The sequence below is a fragment of the Lissotriton vulgaris genome, chromosome 11 (assembly GCF_964263255.1).
Source record: "Lissotriton vulgaris chromosome 11, aLisVul1.2, whole genome shotgun sequence".
In the NCBI taxonomy this organism is placed as follows: Eukaryota; Metazoa; Chordata; class Amphibia; order Caudata; family Salamandridae; genus Lissotriton; species Lissotriton vulgaris.
Window position 1 is genome coordinate 1,071,674,511 of NC_141699.1, and position 21,167 is coordinate 1,071,695,677.

Consider the following 21,167-nt stretch of genomic DNA (forward strand, 5'->3'; position numbering starts at 1 on the left):
CGGTATGAGTAATAGCGCCAGGAAACCGCTTGGTGACAGTGCGCTCTACAAATACCTTGACATTTACATTTACATTTACATTTATGATGGGTCACTCACATATTGAAGGATAGCCATTGATGAATAGGACATCAGCACACTTTGTAGCATTGCTGAGTGCATGCTCGAGGCAGAGACTCAAACTCTAAACCCTAGGCTATTTTCATGTTGTGCACAGTACAAGCTAATGCACAGACAGGTTGTAAAAGCGCTCCACACCAGGATTGGATACAGTGAACACTTGGTTATTTGTATCATTTATCAGGCTAGGTAAACTTGCTGGCGAGTGTCACTCATAGTCGTTGAAATGTCACTCATATTTACACTGAATTTATGAAAATGTCACACATAGCAATCTGAAAGCTTGGCAGCTATGCGTGCCGTGGGCGGTGGCAGCGGCTGGGGCAGGTGCGCGGTGATTAGATGTGGCGGGGCCGGGAGCTGAGGTTCGGGGAGGAGCAGGTAGTATAAATGGCGCTGAAGCAGGAGCCCAGGCCCAAATCTACCGAAGGTAAATAAAAAAGCACACTGCCTGCTTTTGAAGGGAAACATCCTTTACAACGCAACTTTTACCGCGCAGTGCTTTTACTTCGTAACTTTTACAACGCAAACCATTAGAACGCATTGCGCTGGGGGGCGCTCTAGGATAGGGAATAGATTTAATTTACTATCCAACACCTTCCCTACTATCCACGGGGACTGGAGTTGGGATAGTAAATTAAACTATTCACTATCCAGCACCCCTCAACACTATGCGTTGTAAAGGCATGCGTTGTAAAAGTTGCGATGTAAAAGCATGCGATGTAAAAGCATGCGTTGTGATGTCATACACCCGCTTTTGAAGGACAGTTGCATCAGTGCAAGGTTTTTTAGTAAGGAGACTCCAGATTTATCGCTGCTTGAGTTGAGATGGGAGCCTGTTTTGTGTTTCCACAGACCTCTCCTTTATGAAGCCAAGCGTGTGAAGGTTTCCATAAAGGAGAAACAAGTCAAGTGAAATACATTATACATTACAGCGGTTGGAATAAGAACTGGGATGAGCGGGTGCCCGAGAGCAGAGTACTCAACTACGTGGAAACCAACCTGCAGAAGCAGATGGAACTTCAGAAGGGTAATCAGGTGCCTAGCAGAAAATGTACGGCTCAGTAGCGCTCAGAAGCCCATGTCCAGCTCAGCAATGCAAAGGGTTGGTCGTCATTTTCCTGTCAGTCCTCCTTATCCCGAGTAGTTGGGTCGTCTGTAGGGTAGTGAACTGCCCTGTTTTCTAAATAGGGCTATCACACTGTTCTGAGTCCTAGGGGCTGCACTCGATAGGTTGATCCGGGGTATGATGCAGAGAGGCGTCCGATGGGCTCCAACCGACTTCGCCGTCTCCTCGGCCCCTTTAGAGGAGAGAACCCGCAGGATTAATGATGGCAGAGCCTCGCTGGATCCACCATCTGCACATCTAGACCTGCTGCCCCCTGGCCCCTGGGCCCCTGGGCTCCTGGGTCCCATTGACAGTCGTCCGCCCTATGTAATGTGGAGCAGCCCCAAAGGAGCAGAGTGAAAACTCCCGCGTGTCATTTACTGTTTCAGTGGCACAGAGATTCCTGCTTTGGGACGAGTGGTGAGTAGGTAAAAAACATACATTGTGAGCCCAAAACCAGTCCCAGGCTAACATAGCACAGGAGAAACACAGCTGACAGACATGATGGGTCGGGGTGCGGCGGGGTGCCAAACAAATCACATGTACCAGGCAACGCAACGCTGCGTCCAAGAGGCGCACAGAAGACCCCGGGGAGGCGGGAGGCGCTTTACAGATGGTGTCTGATTCCCACAACAGGTTCTGGACTCAACCCAGACCCCCTTGTAGGAAAGAGCCCAGAAAGCTTCTTATCAGGCCTGCGATGTTCCGCCAGCCCTGCCTGATAACCCACCGCTGGCGACGGGGTAGGGGGCTAGATCCTTACCTCGGAATGTGCACCCCACTTCTCCACAGGGTCGAGCAATGCCAGGCGAGCTCCCGACAGGAAATTTCCCCGATATTGAATCCGAGGAGGGGGTCTTGGGGTGCGAAAACAGATTTTGGCAGCAGGTGCCACGGCGCTAAAGCCGGCCCTAGAAACAAACGCTTCTCGCTGCAAACACAGATGCATTCATCAGCCTTCCGAAACTCCTGTCCTGCTTTCCAAATGTAGGTCGCTTTTTATCTATCTGGCTCGCCAATGGGGTCTCTTTTATGTTATTTCGTGGGCCGGTCTTCTGTTCCAATCCGACCCTGCTTTAGCGCTTGGAAGCAGGGAGCTGCGCTCAGCCACCGGCCTTCTCGCGTCAGTCGCATGAGAATGTGTCTAACAAGGAAGGCGAGGCCTCCCGCTCAGTACAGGCACCTGCTTAATACCGGGTCATCCTCACGCCAGCCGCGTGACCTTGGGCACTTTCTGCCTTCACTGACACTGACTCACCAGCCAACATCGTTGTGATGACTGGCACGACAGGCTGGCAAACACGGTTATATGGTGGTTTTGTATAGCACAGCGCCCCAAGTCCTCTTGGCGCTTCTAAGCTCCCGGAAACGGGACGAGGGCTCAAATTGGGGGGTGCTATTTGTGGGATTTCGTAGCGAAGAGCTCCTGATGGGGCCAGGAACGGGATGACCACGGCGCCGACCAGTCCCCTGGATACTTCCCCTGAAATGACCGGAGTTTTACCGGCCCGGTCGGTGTGTGCAAGCCCACGCCAATAAACAAGCATTTGCAATGCAATGGGACTCGCATTTACGCCAGACCTATTGCATTGCAAATGGGAGCGAGTTCTGGCGGGCAAGGGGGCAAGAAGGCACGAACAAGGGGAGGGGGCGGGGGAGAGAAACCCTCCCTGGGTATGCAAAGTCTGTAATCGCTGCGGGGAGTCCTCTGACGTGCAGCCGCCGTGACCTAGATCGATGGCCCTGGTATTATTTACAACAGTTCCTTTAAAAGCAGACTCCAACAACCCCTCATCTCCTCTCTGTGGGCCTCACCTGCTAATGTTACACCTGTCACTCTACCAAATAAATGGATCTGATAACGCACCTTAAGTGAAAATAAGAGTCTTGCGAGCTTACCTGCTATTGGTATGCTTTGGCTTTTGACATATGTCGCGAACAACAGGACCGTAGTCAGGACAGCAGCCTTCATGTCGTCTCTCTGGCTTGGGTATCGGTGTCGAGGTAAAGACGTCTTGATGGGTGCCCGACCCCTCAAAGCAGGTGCCCATTTATAGCCCGGGTTCTGGACGGGGCTGAGACCACGTCCACAATAAGGGCGGGGTTGTCCCTTCTGCATATAATGAAAGGGGGAGCAGGATGGACAAGTATTGGTATTTGGGGATTTCCCACTTCTAGCCCAGGGCTGAAAGAGGGTTGGCTGAGAAACCTGCTCAGTAAGGGAGGACCTTTCCAAACAGGAAAGGTAACAGTCGGTTTTGTATGGATCGGCGAAGGACCTCCTGCTCGTCCTAGTAATGTTCATACTTGAGACATAAGAGCTGCTCAGCTCGTATTTTAATTGGTTGAAGCATCCCTTCTTGCCCAGCCAGCACGTGCTTCATCCAGTGCGTGGCGCGCGGACCGGGGCTGGCACTAGGCCCTTCAGGCTGATGAGCCCGTCTGCCCCCCACAGTCCGCCCAGGCCCCCACTGGGCCGCGGGAGGCATCTGAACTGCACTGACACAGACCACATCTGCCCAAAAAGTGGCCGCATCTGGATCTCGGCTACCCGCCATTGCCCGAGTGCCCGCCTTACCAATCCGACCCTACACATACTGATGCATTCGTACCCAGCAGCTGCCAGTGAAGATGAAGGCGCTCTAATAAGGCACTAGCGTGTTCAGCCAGGCCACAGAATGTGCTTCACTGTGAGACCTGCTTATGGGTGAGACTGTTAGAATCCTTCGCTTGGCTCAACAGAAGCCTGAAGATGTGCTCGCCATTGCATCTCATCTCTGCTGCTATAGGATCCAGCAACGAGTCTCCCAAAACACCCCTTCCCAGGCGATTGTATATGACATACGATGTGATCCCACCAGAAAACAACGCTGCAATTCATGACAGATGTCACTTTTCTTCTAAAATAGTTTTTTCTTTGTATTCTTCAGAATTACAATGTTGAATATTCACAATATGTTTCAATTCATTTCAATTAATTTCCTGTGTGTTTAGGCGTTTAAAAGGTACAAAGCGGGATTTTTTATTACAACAAATATATATTATTCTTTTACTACTCGTCCCCCCCCCCCCCCCCCCCCGCTAAGAACGCACTGAAAACATACAGGAACAGATTTATCAGCCCCTCCATGCGCCACTTTTGCGTCACTTTTCCCATGTTAAAAACGACGCAAGAGTGGCGCAAGGTGCTTGTAAATCTGCCCACAGACATTAGCATGGGCATCCTTGTATCCTATCCTCGACATGAAATCACCAGGTTCACCCCAGCCCACCTCAGTTGGTCACTTGTTGGCCTAAGAGTATATTACCTATTTTACGATTATTATTTTAGGAGGACAGACGGGCTAATCCGTGGGCTCCCCAGACAACTCCATATACTGCTCGCCCCCAAATGTTGGGAGCAAATCTATTCACAAGGATTTGATGCAACGGGATTTATTCCTAAATATAAAGGTGCCCACAGAACGGCAGCCTTCTCCGGGGTAGGTGGAGCGCAGCTGCCAAGGAGAGCCTTTGACTGGTCCCGTATACGAAGAAACCTCCAGAATGCTAATCACAGCAAATAACCACAGCAAATACAAATAGGGAAGCGACAGGGAAGAAATACACACTATTCACACTAGCACTACCCACAGTTTGCACACTCCGAGGTAAGTGTAATACTGTGTGCACATACTACTAAAACCATGTATGTGTATATAAAAATTAACCGTGCATTTTTTTTAAATTCGCCATCATGTTTTGCATCGCATGCTTTCACAATGCATGTTTGCGCTGTAACTGTGTACGCATAAATGAGGCGCAGACAGTAGTTGCCTTTCAAACAGCCTGCTCACCGACCGAGCCAGAGTGCTCCGGCCTACGATTCTGACGGTGTTGGGAGATCTCTGGCTTCAAGGGGAACCTTGATAAATCCGAAATGCTCAACAGAGCCCAGCTCATGGGAGTAGTGACTCGCCTTACAGAAACGGCATCCTTCCATTGGGCCGCTAACAATCTTATATACCAGGGAACGTGAATCAGTCCAACACTATAACTGTTACACGAGGCAAATGACCTCAGACTTCTTAGTGGTCTTTTTAAGTTGCTGGCACTGTTGTTCCTTCTTCTGCATATGATGAAAGGGGGAGCAGGATGGACAAGTCTTGGTTTGTGGGAAATTCCCACTTCTAGCCCTGGGCTGAAAGAGGGTTGGCTGAGAAACCTGCTCAGTAAGGGAGGACCTTTCCAAACAGGAAAGGTAACAGTCGGTTTTGTGTGGATCGGCGAAGGACCTCCTGCTCGTTTTAGTGATACTTGAGACATAGCAGCTCAACCCGTATTTTAATTGGTTGATGCTTCCATTCTTGCTCAGCCAGCACGTGCTTCGTCCAGGGCTGGGGCTGTCACGAGGCCCTTCAGGCCGATGAGCCCGTCTGCCGCCCCACAGGCCGCCCAGGCCCCACTGGGCCGCGGGAGGCATCTGAACTGCACTGGCATAGACCAAACCTGCCCAAAAAGTGGCCGCATCTGGATCTCGGCTACCCGCCATTGCCCGAGTGCCCGCCTTACCAATCCGACCCTACACATACTGATGCATTCGTACCCAGCAGCTGCCAGTGAAGATGAAGGCGCTCTAATAAGGCACTAGCGTGTTCAGCCGGGCCACAGAATGTGCTTCACTGTGAGACCTGCTTATGGGTGAGACTGTTAGAATCCTTTGCTTGGCTCAACAGAAGCCTGAAGATGTGCTCGCCATTGCATCTCATCTCTGCTGCTAAAGGATCCAGCAACGAGTCTCCCAAAACACCCCTTCCCAGGCGATTGTATATGACATACGATGTGATCCCACCAGAAAACAACGGTGCAATTCATGATAGATGTCACTTTTCTTCTAAAATAGTTTTCTCTTTGTATTCTTCAGAATTACAATGTTGAATATTCACAATATGTTTTCATTAATTTCCGGTGTGTTTATGTGTTTAAAAGGTACAAAGAGACATTTCTATTACAATAAATATATATTGTTTCTTACTACTCATTTTTTTTATTTTTGCCTAAGAACGCAATCAAAACATACAGGGGCAGATTTACAAGCTCCTCCTTGTGCCACTTTTGCGTCACTTTTCCAGTGTTAAAAAAGACGCAAAAGTGGCGCAAGGGGCTGGCAAAACTGCCCCACAGACATTAGCATGGGCATCCTTGTATCCTATCACCAGTTTCACCCCAGCCCACCTCAGTTGGTCACTTGTTGGCCTAAGAGTATATTACGTATTTTACGATTATTATTTTAGGAGGACAGACGGGCTAATCCGTGGGCTCCCCAGACAACTCCATATACTGCTCGCCCCCAAATGTTGGGAGCAAATCTATTCACAAGGATTTGATGCAACGGGATTTATTCCTAAATATAAAGGTGCCCACAGAACGGCAGCCTTCTCCGGGGTAGGTGGAGCGCAGCTGCCAAGGAGAGCCTTTGACTGGTCATTCAAATAACCACAGCAAATACAAATAGGGAAGCGACAGGGAAGAAATACACACTATTCACACTAGCACTACCCACAGTTTGCACACTCCGAGGGCAGTGTAATACTATGTGCACGTACTACTAAAACCATGTATGTGTATATACAAATTAACCGTGCATTTTTTTTAACTCGAGATCATTTGCATTGCATCGTATGCTTTCACAATGCATGTTTGCGCTGTACCTGTATACGGCATACATGAGGTGCAGACAGTAGGGGGCAGTGTTGCCTTTCAAAAGACTCGCGCCCGCCTGCTCTCACCGACCGATGCAGAGTGCTCGGGGCCTAAGATTCTGGCGGTGATGGGGGATCTCTGCCTTCAAGGGGGACCGTGATAAATCCGAAATGCTCAACAGAGGCCTACCCCTGGGAAGAGTGACTCGCCTTCCAGGAACGGCATCCTTTCATTGGACGCTAACAGTCTTAAATCCCTGGGAACGTTAATCAGTCCAAAACTGCAACTGTTACACGAGGCAAATGACCCCAGGCTTCTTAGCTCTCCCAGAATCTGCACCCTGTCTGTCATGGTTGGGCAGAGTCGAGGTGGTCAGGCAGGATATACTGCCCAGATGACCAGTCATATTCCAAGGAATTCCAATAGGACTGCTCAACAGTGGCACACGGGCCTTGCAAGCAGCCATTGATACATCCAAATCAGGGGGGGAGGGGAACAGGCATACCTGAGACACTCCTCATAGCACAGACCATCTGAGGGGTCGGATATCAGGGACACTCCTCATAACACGGACCATCTGAGGGGTCGGATATCAGGGACACTCCTCATAACACAGACCATCTGAGGGGTCGGACATCAGGGGCACTCCTCATAACACAGACCATCTGAGGGATCGGACATCGGGGACACTCCTCATAGCATAGACCATCTGAGGGGTAGGATATCAGGGGCACTCCTCATAACACAGACCATCTGAGGGCTCGGATATCGGGGACACTCCTCATAGCATAGACCATCTGAGGGGTCGGATATCAGGAGGGGCACTCCTCATAACACAGACCATCTGAGGGGTCGGATATCAGGAGGGGCACTCCTCATAACACAGACCATCTGAGGGGCCAGATATCAGGAAGGGCACTCCTCATAACACAGACCATCTGAGGGGTCGGATATCAGGAGGGGCACTCCTCATAACACAGACCATCTGAGGAGTCGGATATCAGGGACACTCCTCATAACACAGACCATCTGAGGGGTCGGATATCAGGGACACTCCTCATAACACAGACCATCTGAGGGGTCGGATATCAGGGACACTCCTCATAACACAGACCATCCGAGGGGTCGGATATCAGGGACACTCCTCATAACACAGAGGGGTCGGATATCAGGAGGGGCATTCATAACACAGACCATCTGAGGGGTCGGATATCAGGGACACTCCTCATAACACAGACCATCTGAGGGGTCGGATATCAGGAGGGGCATTCATAGCACAGACAATCTGAGGGGTCGGATATCAGGGACACTCCTCATAACACAGACCATCTGAGTGGTCGGATATCAGGGACACTCCTCATAACACAGACCATCTGAGGGTTCGGATATCAGGGACACTCCTCATAGCACAGACCATCTGAGGGGTCGGATATCAGGGGCACTCCTCATAACACAGACCATCTGAGGGGTTGGATATCAGGAACATTCCTCATAACACACACCATCTGGAGAGCAGATATCAGGGGCACTCCTCATAACACAGACCATCTGAGGGGTTGGATATCAGGGACACTCCTCATAACACAGACCATCTGAGGGGTCCGATATCAGGGACACTCCTCATACCACAGACCATCTGAGGGGTCGGATATAAGGGACACTCTTCATAACACACAGCATCTGAGGGGTTGGATATCAGGAGCGGCACTCCTCATAACACAGACCATCTGGGGGCGAATATCAGGGGCACTCCTCATAACACAGACCATCTGAGGGGTTGGATATCAGGGACACTCGTCATAACACAGACCATCTGAGGGGTCGGACATCAGGGACACTCCTCATAATACACACCATCTGAGGGGTCGGATATCAGGAGGGGCACTCCTCATAACACAGACCATCTGAGGGGTCGGATATCAGGGGCACTCCTCATAACACAGAGCATCTGAGGGACCAGATATCAGGGGCACTCCTCATAACACATACCATCTGAGGGGCCGGACATCAGGGGCACTCCTTATAACACAGACCATCTGAGGGGTCGAATATCAGGCACACTCCTCATAACACAGACCATCCGAGGGGTCGGATATCAGGGACACTCCTCATAACACATACAATATGAGGGGTCGGATATCAGGGACACTCCTCATAACACAGACCATCTGAGGGGTCGGATGTCAGGGAAACTCCTCATCACACAGATCATCCGAGGGGTTGGATATCAGAGACACTCCTCATAACACAGACCATCCGAGGGGTCGGATATCAGGGACACTCCTCATCACACAGACCATCTGAGGGGTCTGATATCAGGGACATTCCTCATAAGACAAACCATCCGAGGGGTCGGATGTCAGGGACACTCCTTACAACACAGACCATCCGAGGGGTCAGATGTCAGGGACACTCCTCATAACACAGAACATCTGAGTGGTCAGATGTCGGGGACACTACTCATAATACAGACCATCTGAGGGGTCGGATGTCAGGACACTCCTCACAAGACAGACCATCTGAGGGGTCGGATGTCAGGGACACTCCTCACAACACAGACCATCCGAAGGGTCGATGTCAGGGAGACTTCTCACAACACAGACCATCCGAGGGGTCGGATATCAGGGACACTCCTCATAACACAGACCATCTGAGGGGTCGGATATCAGGAACACTCCTCATAACACAGACCATCCGAGGGGTCGGATATCAGGGACACTCCTCATAACACAGACCATCCGAGGGGTCGGATGTCAGGGACACTCCTCATAACATAGACCGTCTGAGGGGTCAGATGTCAGGGACACTGCTCACAACACAGACCATCCAAAGGGGTCGGATGTCAGGGACACTCCTCATAACACAGATCATCCGAGGGGTCGGATGTCAGGGACACTCCTCATAACACAGACCATCTGAGGGGTCGGATGTCAGGGACACTGCTCACAACACAGACCATACAAAAGGGTCGGATATCAGGGAAACTCCTCATAACACAGACCATCCAAAGGGGTCGGATGTCAGGGACACTCCTCATAACACAGACCATCCGGGGGTCGGATGTCAGGGACACTCCTCATAACACAGACCATCTGAGGGGTCAGACCATCCAAAGGGGTCGGATATCAGGGACACTCCTCATAACACAGACCATCCGAGGGGTCGGATATCAGGGACACTCCTCATAACACAGACCATCCGAGTGGTCGAATATCAGGGACACTCCTCAGAACACACACCATCCGAGGGGTCGGATGTCAGGGACACTCCTCACAACTCCTCACAACACAGACCATCCGAGGGGTCGAATGTCAGGGACACTCCTCATAACACAGATCATGTAAATGTAAAATGTAAATTGATACTTGTATAGCGCACTACTCACCCGCAAGGGTCTCAAGGCGCTTGTACGAATACCGCTGTGGAACCCATCCTGGCTTTCCCTGTGAGGCGTCCACTCCTGGGCACCCCCAAGGTGGAGGCCAGGCATCCTTAGCGTTGTGGGGGCCGTTGTGGAGATTAAGCAAGCTATTGCCCAGAGTTGCAGAGTGGGACTCAAGGATTGGAATAGGCACCGAGGGGAGAATTATCAGGTCTGTGGAATTTTGAGCCCAAGACCCGTTGAGGCAGGGAATTGAACCCTGGTCCGGGCCAGACCTCTGCATCAGGGTCTGCCGCTCTAATCATTGAGCCACACTTCTCCACCGGAGCGGACGGATGTGAAGGACACTCCTCATAACACAGACCATCCGAGGGGTCAGATATCAGGGACACTCCTTATAACACAGACCATCTGAGGGGTCAGATATCAGGAACACTCCTTATAATACAGACCATCTGAGGGGTCAGATATCAGGGACACTCCTTATAACACAGACCATCTGAGGGGTCAGATATCAGGAACACTCCTTATAACACAGACCATCTGAGGGGTCAGATATCAGGAACACTCCTTATAACACAGACCATCTGAGGGGTCAGATATCAGGGACACTCCTTATAACACAGACCATCCGAGGGGTCAGATATCAGGGACACTCCTTATAACACAGACCATCTGAGGGGTCAGATATCAGGGACACTCCTTATAACACAGACCATCTGAGGGGTCAGATATCAGGAACACTCCTCACAAGACAGACCATCCGAGGGATCGGATATCGGGGACACTCCTTACAACACAGACCATCCGAGGGGTCGGATGTCAGGGACACTCCTCATAACACAAACCATCAGAGGGGTCGGATGTCAGGGACACTCCTCACAAGACAAACCATCTGAGGGGTTTGATGTCAGGGACACTCCTCACAACACAGACCATCCGAAGTGTCGGATGTCGGGGGCACTCCTAACAACACAGACCATCCGAGGGGTCGGATATCAGGGACACTTCTAACAACACAGACCATCCGAGGGGTCGGATATCAGGAACATTCCTCACAACACAGACCATCTGAAGGGGTCGGATGTCAGGCACACTCCTCACAACACAGACCATCCGAGGGGTCGAATGATAGGGGCACTCCTCACAACACAGACCATCCGAGGGGTCGGATATCAGGGACACTCCTCATAACACAGACCATCCGAGGGGTCAGATATCAGGGACACTCCTCATAACACAGACCATCCGTGGGGTCGGATGTCAGGGACACCCCTCACAAGACAGACCTTCTGAGGGGTCGGATATAAGGGACACTCCTTACAACACAGACCATCCGAGGGGTCTGATGTCAGTGACACTCCTCATAACACAGACCATCCGAGGGGTCAGATATAAGGGACACTCCTTACAACACAGGCCATCCGAGGGGTCGGGTATCATGGACACTCCTCATAACACAGACCATCTGAGGGGTCGGGTCTTTCAGACATAGGAAATACTTCCACGCCGCACTGTTCAGAATATTCTCGGAGCGGTCCCTTCACGAGACCAGAACTCACTGGGTTTACATGGAGGGGGCAGTGATGGGCAGTGCTCAATGTGCTATTCCATGGCTACCCGAGTGTACCAGACCACAACTATGTTACCACTCAGATTGTAGAGCTCAGGGATTGGGCTGTGAAGGACCGCACTGACCAGCTTCTCTTCTCCATTCACGCCCCTTATGGGTAATTTACAATTGACACTAGGCTTGGTGACCAGTGATTTCAGAAAAAGGACAGTGGGAAGGACAGAGGAAGAGGTGTGGTGCCACGGCTAGGGTGACTGACTCTGGAATCTGGGGATCACGGTTCGATCCCCGGCACCAGCGGCAGGTTAGCCCAGCACCATGTGACTCTGGGCAATAGCTTGCTTAATCTTCCCGACGGCCCCCAGCGCCTAGATACCCTTTCGGGTGATAGTGCGCTTTAAAAATGTGGATTATTATTAAAGATGCCGGGTGACCTATTTGAGGGGAAGGAATTTGAGGGGTATATTTATCAACATTTGATGCAGAGGGCTGTCCTGCATGACCGGGGAAGTGCCGAAGTGCAATATTTAACATCATTCGGCTCATTCCTGTCTTTTGTCAGTGCTATTTTATTTTATTTTATTTATTTGATAAGCTTTTAAAGCGCGACAGCTACCCAAAAAGGGTTTCCCAGCACTACGAAATAGATAGCTGATTGGGCAGGCATGATGTTCTCAGATGGCAAAGTCAGATGACTGATTAAACAGCCAGGTTTTTAAGGCTCTGCGAAAATGCACATAGCTTGTTTCTGCGCGTAAATTTAAAGGGAGAGAATTCCAAAGCTTTGGTCCCAAAAGCGAAAAAGACCTTCCACCCATCCTGGCTAGTCAAACTTTAGGCACTCTGAAATAACCCTGTGATGTGGATCTCAAAGAGCGAGCGGGGGAATTGGTGTGCACCAGAGATTGCAAATATCTCGGAGTAGATCCAAATTACATTTTTTGCATAAAACTCAGAGTCTTAAATTTAACTCTATTTTCGACTCTGAGCCAATGCAAGGCCTTAAGATGACCCGACATACGTTCTCCCCTATGACATTTGCACAAAAGTCTGGCTGCGGCATTTTGTACAAGCTGGAGGCGTCTCAGGACAGCCTGCGAAGAACCCAGATAGAGAACATTACTGTAGTCAAGCCGCGAGGTGATAAGGGCATTGACTACAGATTTGTGTGTATCTTCAGGCAGCATCCAAATAATTTTCCTGAGCCGCCTTAGGATGGTGAAGCACATAGTTGTTAATTTCCTAACTTGGGGCTGCATAGTCAGTCCTTTATCGATAATGATGCCCAGATTACGAACTTGGTCTGATGGAATGGGAAGAGCTCCCATTTCAGGAGGCCAGTGTCTATCACTCTAAAGATCTGGATTTTGTCCAAGTATTATAACCTCAGTTTTGTCGCCATTAAGCTTCAACAGATTGTCTCTCATTCATCGCGCAATTTTACTGAGACCCAACTGCAGAGGAGAAAGTGAATCCCGATCTGCTTTCGAAAGTGAAAAGATTATTTGTGAGTCGTCAGCATGAGTGAACATAGTCAAACCTTCTGATTCAGCGATCTGAGCGAGTGGGGCTACATACAAATTAAAAAGTAAAGGACTGAGCACTGAGCCCTGAGGGACTCCGTAGGGGAAAAAATTGATGTTTGAAGATCCATTATTTGACTTAATTTGAAATGCTCTCTGGGATAAGAAAGAGGCAATCCAATTTAAGGCTTTGCCCCTAATGCCCAAGGCAGAGAGGGATTTTAAAAGGATGTTATGAGAGATGGTATCAAACTCTGCGCTGAGATCCAATAGAATCAGCGCAGCGGATTCCCCTTTATCGACCAAAAGGCATACATTTTCAGACACCCCTAGCAGTGAGGTCTCTGTTGAAAATCCGGAACGGAAGCCTGACTGCGTAGAATGGAGTAATAAAATAGCTTCTGTATAATGGGCGAGATGGCAATGTACATGTTTCTCCAAAATTTTGGAGAAAACAGGCAAGAGGGAAATGGGCCGAAATTTGGACAATATATTGGGGTCGGCTGTAGGTTTGTTCAGTAAGAATGACACCATGGCATGTTTCCACATCGTAGGGACAGTAGCCGTGGTTAAAGACAGATTAAGTGTCTTACAAATAACAGAAAGTTGCTGGATGTCCAGGAGTTTTAGTACTGAAATTGGGAGAGGATCAGCTGGAGATCCTGATTTCAGTTTACCTAGTATCTCTTGCAGGCTAGGAAATGTCATCTCAGGCCAGGACAAAAGAGGCTCATAAGGTATTCCTGACTGTGGAGAATCAATTTCCACGTAACCATAGTCAGAATTCTCTCTAACAAGATCAAGATGTTGTTTGGAGATATCAGAGTAGATGGTATCGATCTTACTAGTGAAGAAACAAGCCAGTTCTTCAAATTGGGCATTATTCAAAGGAAGAGGTTCGGCGATGGTTTTCGAGCCTGCTAATTCCTTAACTAGATTAAATAGAGTTTTAGATTTATTTTAGTTTGTGGCTTCCGAGATTGTTTTCGCTACATAGCTAGCTCGAGCTGCAATACAGTCTTTATGATATAACCATTCGTTCACCTCTTATTACTCTGGGCTGCCACCAGAGAATAGTGATTTCTCCAGAGGCGCTCCAGACGTTTACATTTAGACTTTGCAGCTTTAAGTGAGTTGTTAAACCATAAGGCAGGAGTATTATGGGCCTTAACCTTCTTGTGTGCAGGTGGCAAACAGGCATCAATGGCCTCCATGAGCCACCTGTCAGTTTTTTTAACCACTCTTTCTATATCGTCAGAATCAACTACCACGTCTTGCGGCCCAGAGGCTAAAGCAGATTTAAGGAGATTCATGTCCAGTTCTTTTCAGTTCCTTTTGCCATGCTGAGCTATAGGATTGGGAGGAGCGGTAGGGGCCGGAGCAGGCAAACTAAATTTCGTAAGATAGTGATCTGACCAATGTAGGGGCAAAGCGGGGGAGCAGAGTAGCCAGGAGAAGCTGGAAAAAATAGGATCCAGTAAATGGCCACCAGTGTGTGTAGCCCCCGTTTTAGACAGAGTAAGGTTCATAGCTGCCAGGTCATCGATCAAATTCCTGCCTGGATTATTATGTGGGTCATCAAAATGGATATTTAAATCTCCAACAATTATGAGGTTGCTAAAGTTAACCAGAAAAGAAGCAACCAAGTCAGAGAACTGTGCCGCCCAAGTAGATACCGACCCGGGCGGACGGTACACCAGCAAACCAGTTAATATGAAATTAGAACGCATGAAAGTTGAACAGGGCTATTTCGCAGGCATTCAAAAACACTGGCTCAAGAGTGCATTGTAGTGATTTTTTAAATATGACTGCTATGCCACCTCCAGTTCTGTTCCCTCTATCTAGTCTGACAATGGCATAAGTTAGCGGCAGGGCTTCCGCAATGTCTGGGCCCGCACTGTCATTTAACCAGGTGTCTGTAAGAAACAAGACATCCATCGTATCATCGACCAGAAGATCGTAGATATATCTTTTATGTTTACTTAATGACCGACAATTCAAACTGCCGAAAAGCCAGGACTGAGGCACCTTATTCCCAGAGGCCATTTGTCGGCAAAGCTTGGGAGTATCCAACTGAAAGTTACTAGTCGGGCATGAACTGGGGCATTTCCTATCGTTCTGAAGAATCACACATTTCGCATTGGCTGTCCCTCTAAAAGAATGAAGCATGTCCGAAGAGTAGATCCTTGTTGTCAGTACATTTAATTGTAAATGTTGTCCAAGGGTTTGGGGCCCTGGGCCCTGCCGGGCGCGGCCGGGCGCAGACGGGCTTGCCTTTGACGCGCCATCGGCGTGCCCGCTGCGCGCATCCGCTGGGCTGTCGGGAAAAGATGGCCATATTATCCAGGTGAGGGCGGGAGGGGCGATGAAACAAGAGCGAATCCCTGCTCGGCTCCCCCAAGCTGTCTGCCCCCTTGCCTGTTCCAAAGCACCAGCGCCTAGTCGGCTGAGCCCGGAAAGTAAAATTACTTTAACCCTTTCGCTGCGGCGGAATATCAGGGCGGCCGCGCAGCGGCCGCATGCTGGTGACACAACCGCTCCGTCACCAGCCGCGGTTGAGCTGTGCTCGTGACGGAGCGGTTCCGTCATGGCCCGCCCCGCTCAATAGAACGCGCCGCGCAGGCGCGAAATCAGCGCCGCGCAGGGGGGGCGGCCAGGCCATGACGGAACCGCTCCGTCATCAGCACAGCTGGGGAGGGGTTAATGTGGGTAGCTACTTCCCAAACAAAACGAAATTGGTTTAAAATGATGCGCAACAGCAATGAAAAATACAGTTTTGACTACCTCTCTCTCCCGGCTTCCGCCTCAGGAGGTAAGCTAGCTAGAGCACAATGTGCTGCCTAGCGCCAATGCAGGCACTCTTGCAACACAGTGCAATGGTCCCTGAATTGTAAGTAGGATGTTTTGTGCATTACCTACAACACACAAAAACGGTAAACACAAATACTCGTCAGCAAAACAAAATATAATCAAAACCCCTACATACTCATTTTTATAATGTGCTTCAAACAAGCGATAATTCCGAAACTACTCATTTATTTTATTTGGTTGCCCATAAGGAAAACTCCAAGCTTTTTAGAAAGAGTTCCATCATAAACAGAGAAGCAATGATTCGTCAGTTCCATCCCTGGAAAAGCGTAATTTTACTTCCAAGTCAGACACCTGCTGCCATTGACAGGCAATCCTCACAATATTGATCTTAAAAGAAAGCATTGGCTCTAAAGAACGTGCTGTGGGGCTTTGGTGTGGCAGGCACCATTACAGAGGGTGGAAGACTTGTTTGGCTGAAACACATTGACCCATTCCATCTTGCCATCAATAGTGGACCAAAGGGGGGAGGAGCCAAGCTCGCGACTGTGATGGCTGCACTGTAGCTCGGCTCCGCCAGCCTTCCTGCCCAACACACATATCCTGACATGCATCCTGCCCCGAGACGACATACTCGGGAAGATACGGAAAGACGAAAGAAAGCTCGTACTCACCATCTGTCCCGGGGGCTCCTGCGAGCTGCGGATCCGAAGTTACACCCCTGCTTGGTCCGGGGCCTCCGCGGCGTAGAGACCGGGGACTTGCCTGGGGAGGTCAGCCGGCGAGATGGTGTCGACGGCGGCCCCTAGTGGAGAGGAGAGGTCGGCTGGGAGAGGCCGTTGTGCGGTTATGCCGGTGGCAACTGATCGGGCCCGGTCCAGCGGCCGTAGGGCCCAGTGGTGAGGCGCGGCACGCCGTGGACGGGGGAAGACCGCATAGGAGGCACCCCCCTTTGTTGCCTTGTCCGGCCATCTTGAAGCCCTACGCACGGAGTCGGCGTGTGGCGCCCGCGGGGCGGTGGCGCTGGCGGTCCCCCCATTGGTGGCTCTCCTTTCTGCACCCAGATTGCCATTCCTGGGGCTCGAGGGGGCTCCTGCGGTGACCTTGCTTGGGAGCCCGCTCCAGAAGTTGAGGCGCACAGGGACGCGGCTGGATCTGCAAGATTTAATGAGAAAAAAGGGTGCCAGGGCTCGAGTTTGAAACACCAAACTTATTTATTCAGCTGGTGTAAACCTTCCTTTCACTGATTCAGGAGGGTGTGTATTTATCATACTTTAACTTAATCAAAATACATTTAATCTTTGTACAATTTTCAGAGTAAGAAAACATTCCTTCAACTGTGGAAACATTTTAAACACATTTTTACATCCATTATAGTGCTTTCGATATATTCAAACACAAAACAAAGCAGAGAAAATTTTTTTTCATCAATAATTACATTTCAAATAAAGAAAAGAACTGTGAATCATGTACACCTAAGCTCATTCGGGTACATTTGTTTATCAATACATTGCCCTATATTTATTTGTGCGTCTCTTTTAGACAGCCAGATAGCCGACGCGTTTCCAAACCCTTCTTTAATCACTGGGGTTCTTCATCAGGGCTGGGCTGTGTACCTATGGTGTAAGATTTGGGGGACATTTAGTATCTCCTTTTCCCCAAACTATGTCATCTAATCAAAAAACAGGTCAAGCCTTTCCATTAATTTTACCTGGTCTCGCATGAATGTTGGGCGCTGTTTTCTAGGTGGGGCATCAAGTAAAACTTAAATTTTCACCGCTACCTGGAGGAATTGGAGGTAGGTAAAAATTGTAAGATTTTCTGTTTCTTTCTCTACTTTCTATCTTTAATGCACTCATAGAACACTGGCACTTACTTGTATATCTGATCGTGTAATCCTTCACTACATCGATAGGCTTTTCTAGGAATTTAGCTGCGCGTTCCGCGGGGGTAATTATTCTGTAAGGTCAGAAGTTAAATATCCATTTATGTCCACAAATGCTGCTATACTTGTGTGTGTGTTGATTATCTGTTCCGCTTACTTGTACGTGTTGCGGCGGGGGACCCACGCGTTGCTATGTTTATTGCCTGGTTTTGTCCTACGGGTCCAGCCAGGACCCGTAGGACAAAACCCCCCTATTGATATAAATGGATCTGCAAGATGGCGGCCGGCGCCCTGAGTCACGGATTGAACCAGGGCGGCGAACTTGTGTCGATGAAGTGTACGGGGGCCTGGTCATGTGAGCGTGAGCCCACGCTTGGTGATGTTCTTGACGCCTTAAAGACTTTACGCGCGACCCTGGCCCTCGACGCCCATGTGCTGGATAGAAGGACTGCCGCCATTGCTGTCGGGCCGTCCCTCATGGACGCGGCTCGACTCCGAGTGTGTGCTGTTTCGTCCCCCTCTGTTGCTGTGAGGAGTGCTGCCGTCGTGCATCGGCAAGACTGTACACCGGCGGCCTCGGATCCCAGGGTCGCCTTGATTGTGGCAGGCGCGGGCGTGGGCACCGCGCCGGGGCCCGCTCCTGCTTGACTGATCGGGGAACAACGTAGATTGCCGATTCAAACTGCCTCGGCGAGGTCCCATTGTTATCCTGCGGGGAAGACTCTACTTTCCTGGGCGGTGAGACTGCACCCACACTGTTTGTTGTTCCCGTTGTCGTTGTTGAAAAGTCTAGACTGCCGCAAAAAGTTCTTGCTTGGCCGCTGGTTGCCGGAGTCCTCTGGTTTGCACCCTTGGTCCGTCCTGTTTCGACCATACGGCCTCTCCACTTTGATTTGTTTGCTGCCCACTACTCTACCACGCATGGTAGCGATGGCTAGGAAAGGACAGGGGTGAGCCGGTTCTGGACCTGGAGGACTACTGGTTGGCGGATGGAGATGAGGAGTGCCCTCAACCACGATAATATGGAAGATTCCTCCGAAGGTTTATGATACCCGAGACTATGTCGATTTCGTTTTGATGTTGCATCAATGTGTGTGAAGGCGGGGGGTAGGGGCCGAATGATTCGATTGATGGCTCTCCTCTCCCCCTGGTTCTTTTTCCTTTTTGTCTCTTTTGTTTCCTTTCCCTATCTCTAACTTCTCTATATTGCGGGTTTCCTATTTAGGGCGACAGGCACGCTGCTGGGGGGGTAGGCCGTTGTCTTCTGCAGGGGTGCAGGGTGGGGTGGGTGGGCAGGGGGTCTTTTTCTGACCGTTTTTTAGTTTCTATGGCTCTTTTGTGTCCCTTTCTAAGGACGCCGTGGCTGTGCGCGTCTCCCATGGTGTGATTGCTTGTGGGGATTGGGGGTGAGCTATTTTTACTTTATACGATATTGATTGCACATATATCCTGACTTGCACGCCCCACCTCCGATAACGTGGTCCTCAGTCACTTTGCTCGCCCTTATCGCTGTAGGGGCGCGTACAGCAGCACGGCGTTCCTTCTTTTCTTCCCTTTTAGTGCTCCCCCCCTTTTTCTTATCTTCTGGGTCAGTATAGAGAATGACTGTAACTCCTGTTGCCGTTCTGGTTCCTCAGTTATGTACCAGTATAATAATTTGGTGGTCGACGGGCACGTGACGGGCCACGATGGGCATTGATTGGAAATATGGCATCTATATTCTGATTGCTGCGAACTATTGCTGATAACCGTTTTTATCGATGCCTTAATGTTTTGATGCTTGATTCGTGGCCCGCTATGGGAACTTGGATGATTAAACGGTAACTGATCCTGCTATAATTTCTATTATAAAATTAACCTTCTTTGATCCTGCATCCAGCGGTCGCACTCAGCTCCTCTACGATTGAACTACTTGCTTGCAAAATACTGGGTGACTGCCGTGAAACCCCCTTATTGATTTACGTGCTTTTCATATTGTTTCGTGGCCGGCCTAATTGGTTGTAGGCCCGTATTTGTATGCTACTATCTGCACAATAAAGGTTTTCAAAAACTTAAAAAAAAAAAATAGTGGACCAAAAAGAAGGAGACTAGCCCGGAAGTGGTTCGAAAAGTGACCTGGAAGAAGAAAGGAGGGAGAGAAAAATGGTTCTAAAAACAAGGATTGCGAGTGAATGACGCCATAAAGAACACGAGTCCAGCCCATGTCACCTTGAAAAACACAATTTTCACACGCTTCAGATAAACGGTAAAGTTTCTGAACCCACACTTATGCCATGCCTCCAACAAGCAAAATCGATCTCGATGGATAGTTTAGAAAGGAAAAAGGGCTGCATGTACTTCTCTTTTCAAAATAGAAATGGGTATGTGACAATTGACAATGTATATAAAGAAATGCCTTAGTTGGAGTAAAGTTTAAATACTAGTGTATTGAGGTAATACACAATCTTTTCATAGCTGTTAGTGAAAATGTCCCACTGCAACATGGGTCTCTTTTAGGATTGTCTGAGTCACACCTAAAAATAAGATGTCGGAGGCTGGCTTAGTATATGATGCTCCCTTCTGCAAGTGTAGCACCCTGCACTAATCCAGGTGACCCATAAGGTGATTTTAGTGGTTTAGACAACCTTAGAAATGCTCTTTAAGTGGTAGCTGTGGAGAGCAGCCTTCAGGCTTAGTCTAGGAGGAGTGTAAAGCACCTTGGTTTACCAGTATCCAATCTTTTTTATAGGATAAGTGAAAAATAGATATTTCGTACAGCCACTCACTAACAATATACAAAATCTCCTACCTGGAGGTACACTTACAATGGACACAATACTTTAAAATAGAACCGTAAGAAGCACTATTACACAGTGTTCACCAGTGGTAGACCAAACCATATAGACGGGGACCCAAGATACCACCCCAGGTGAGACTTTAGGTACTCCACAATATTTGTATGCAAAGAGGATGCACGACCGCAAACTCAATACTACTCAGGGTACATTGCATTTGTAGTCTTAAAGAGGAAAGAATCTTACCAGTGGACTCAAAAGATACCCAGTGGAAGACAGAAGGTGGAGGACTCACCCCACCCGTGGATATCC

At 49.4% G+C, this 21,167-nt stretch overlaps 1 protein-coding gene across 1 annotated transcript in view; it reads right to left on the reverse strand.

Moving 5' to 3' along the window:
- The window catches only part of LOC147684114 (uncharacterized), a 30,781-nt gene extending 27,502 nt beyond the window's left edge, over window positions 1-3,279 (reverse strand). Inside the window, exon 1 of the mRNA XM_086944949.1 lies at window positions 3,128-3,279. Within this exon, the coding sequence (XP_086801075.1) occupies window positions 3,128-3,200 (73 nt within the window). The 5' untranslated portion in view covers window positions 3,201-3,279. The remainder of the gene's footprint in view (window positions 1-3,127) is intronic.
- Window positions 3,280-21,167: the final 17,888 nt, after the last annotated feature.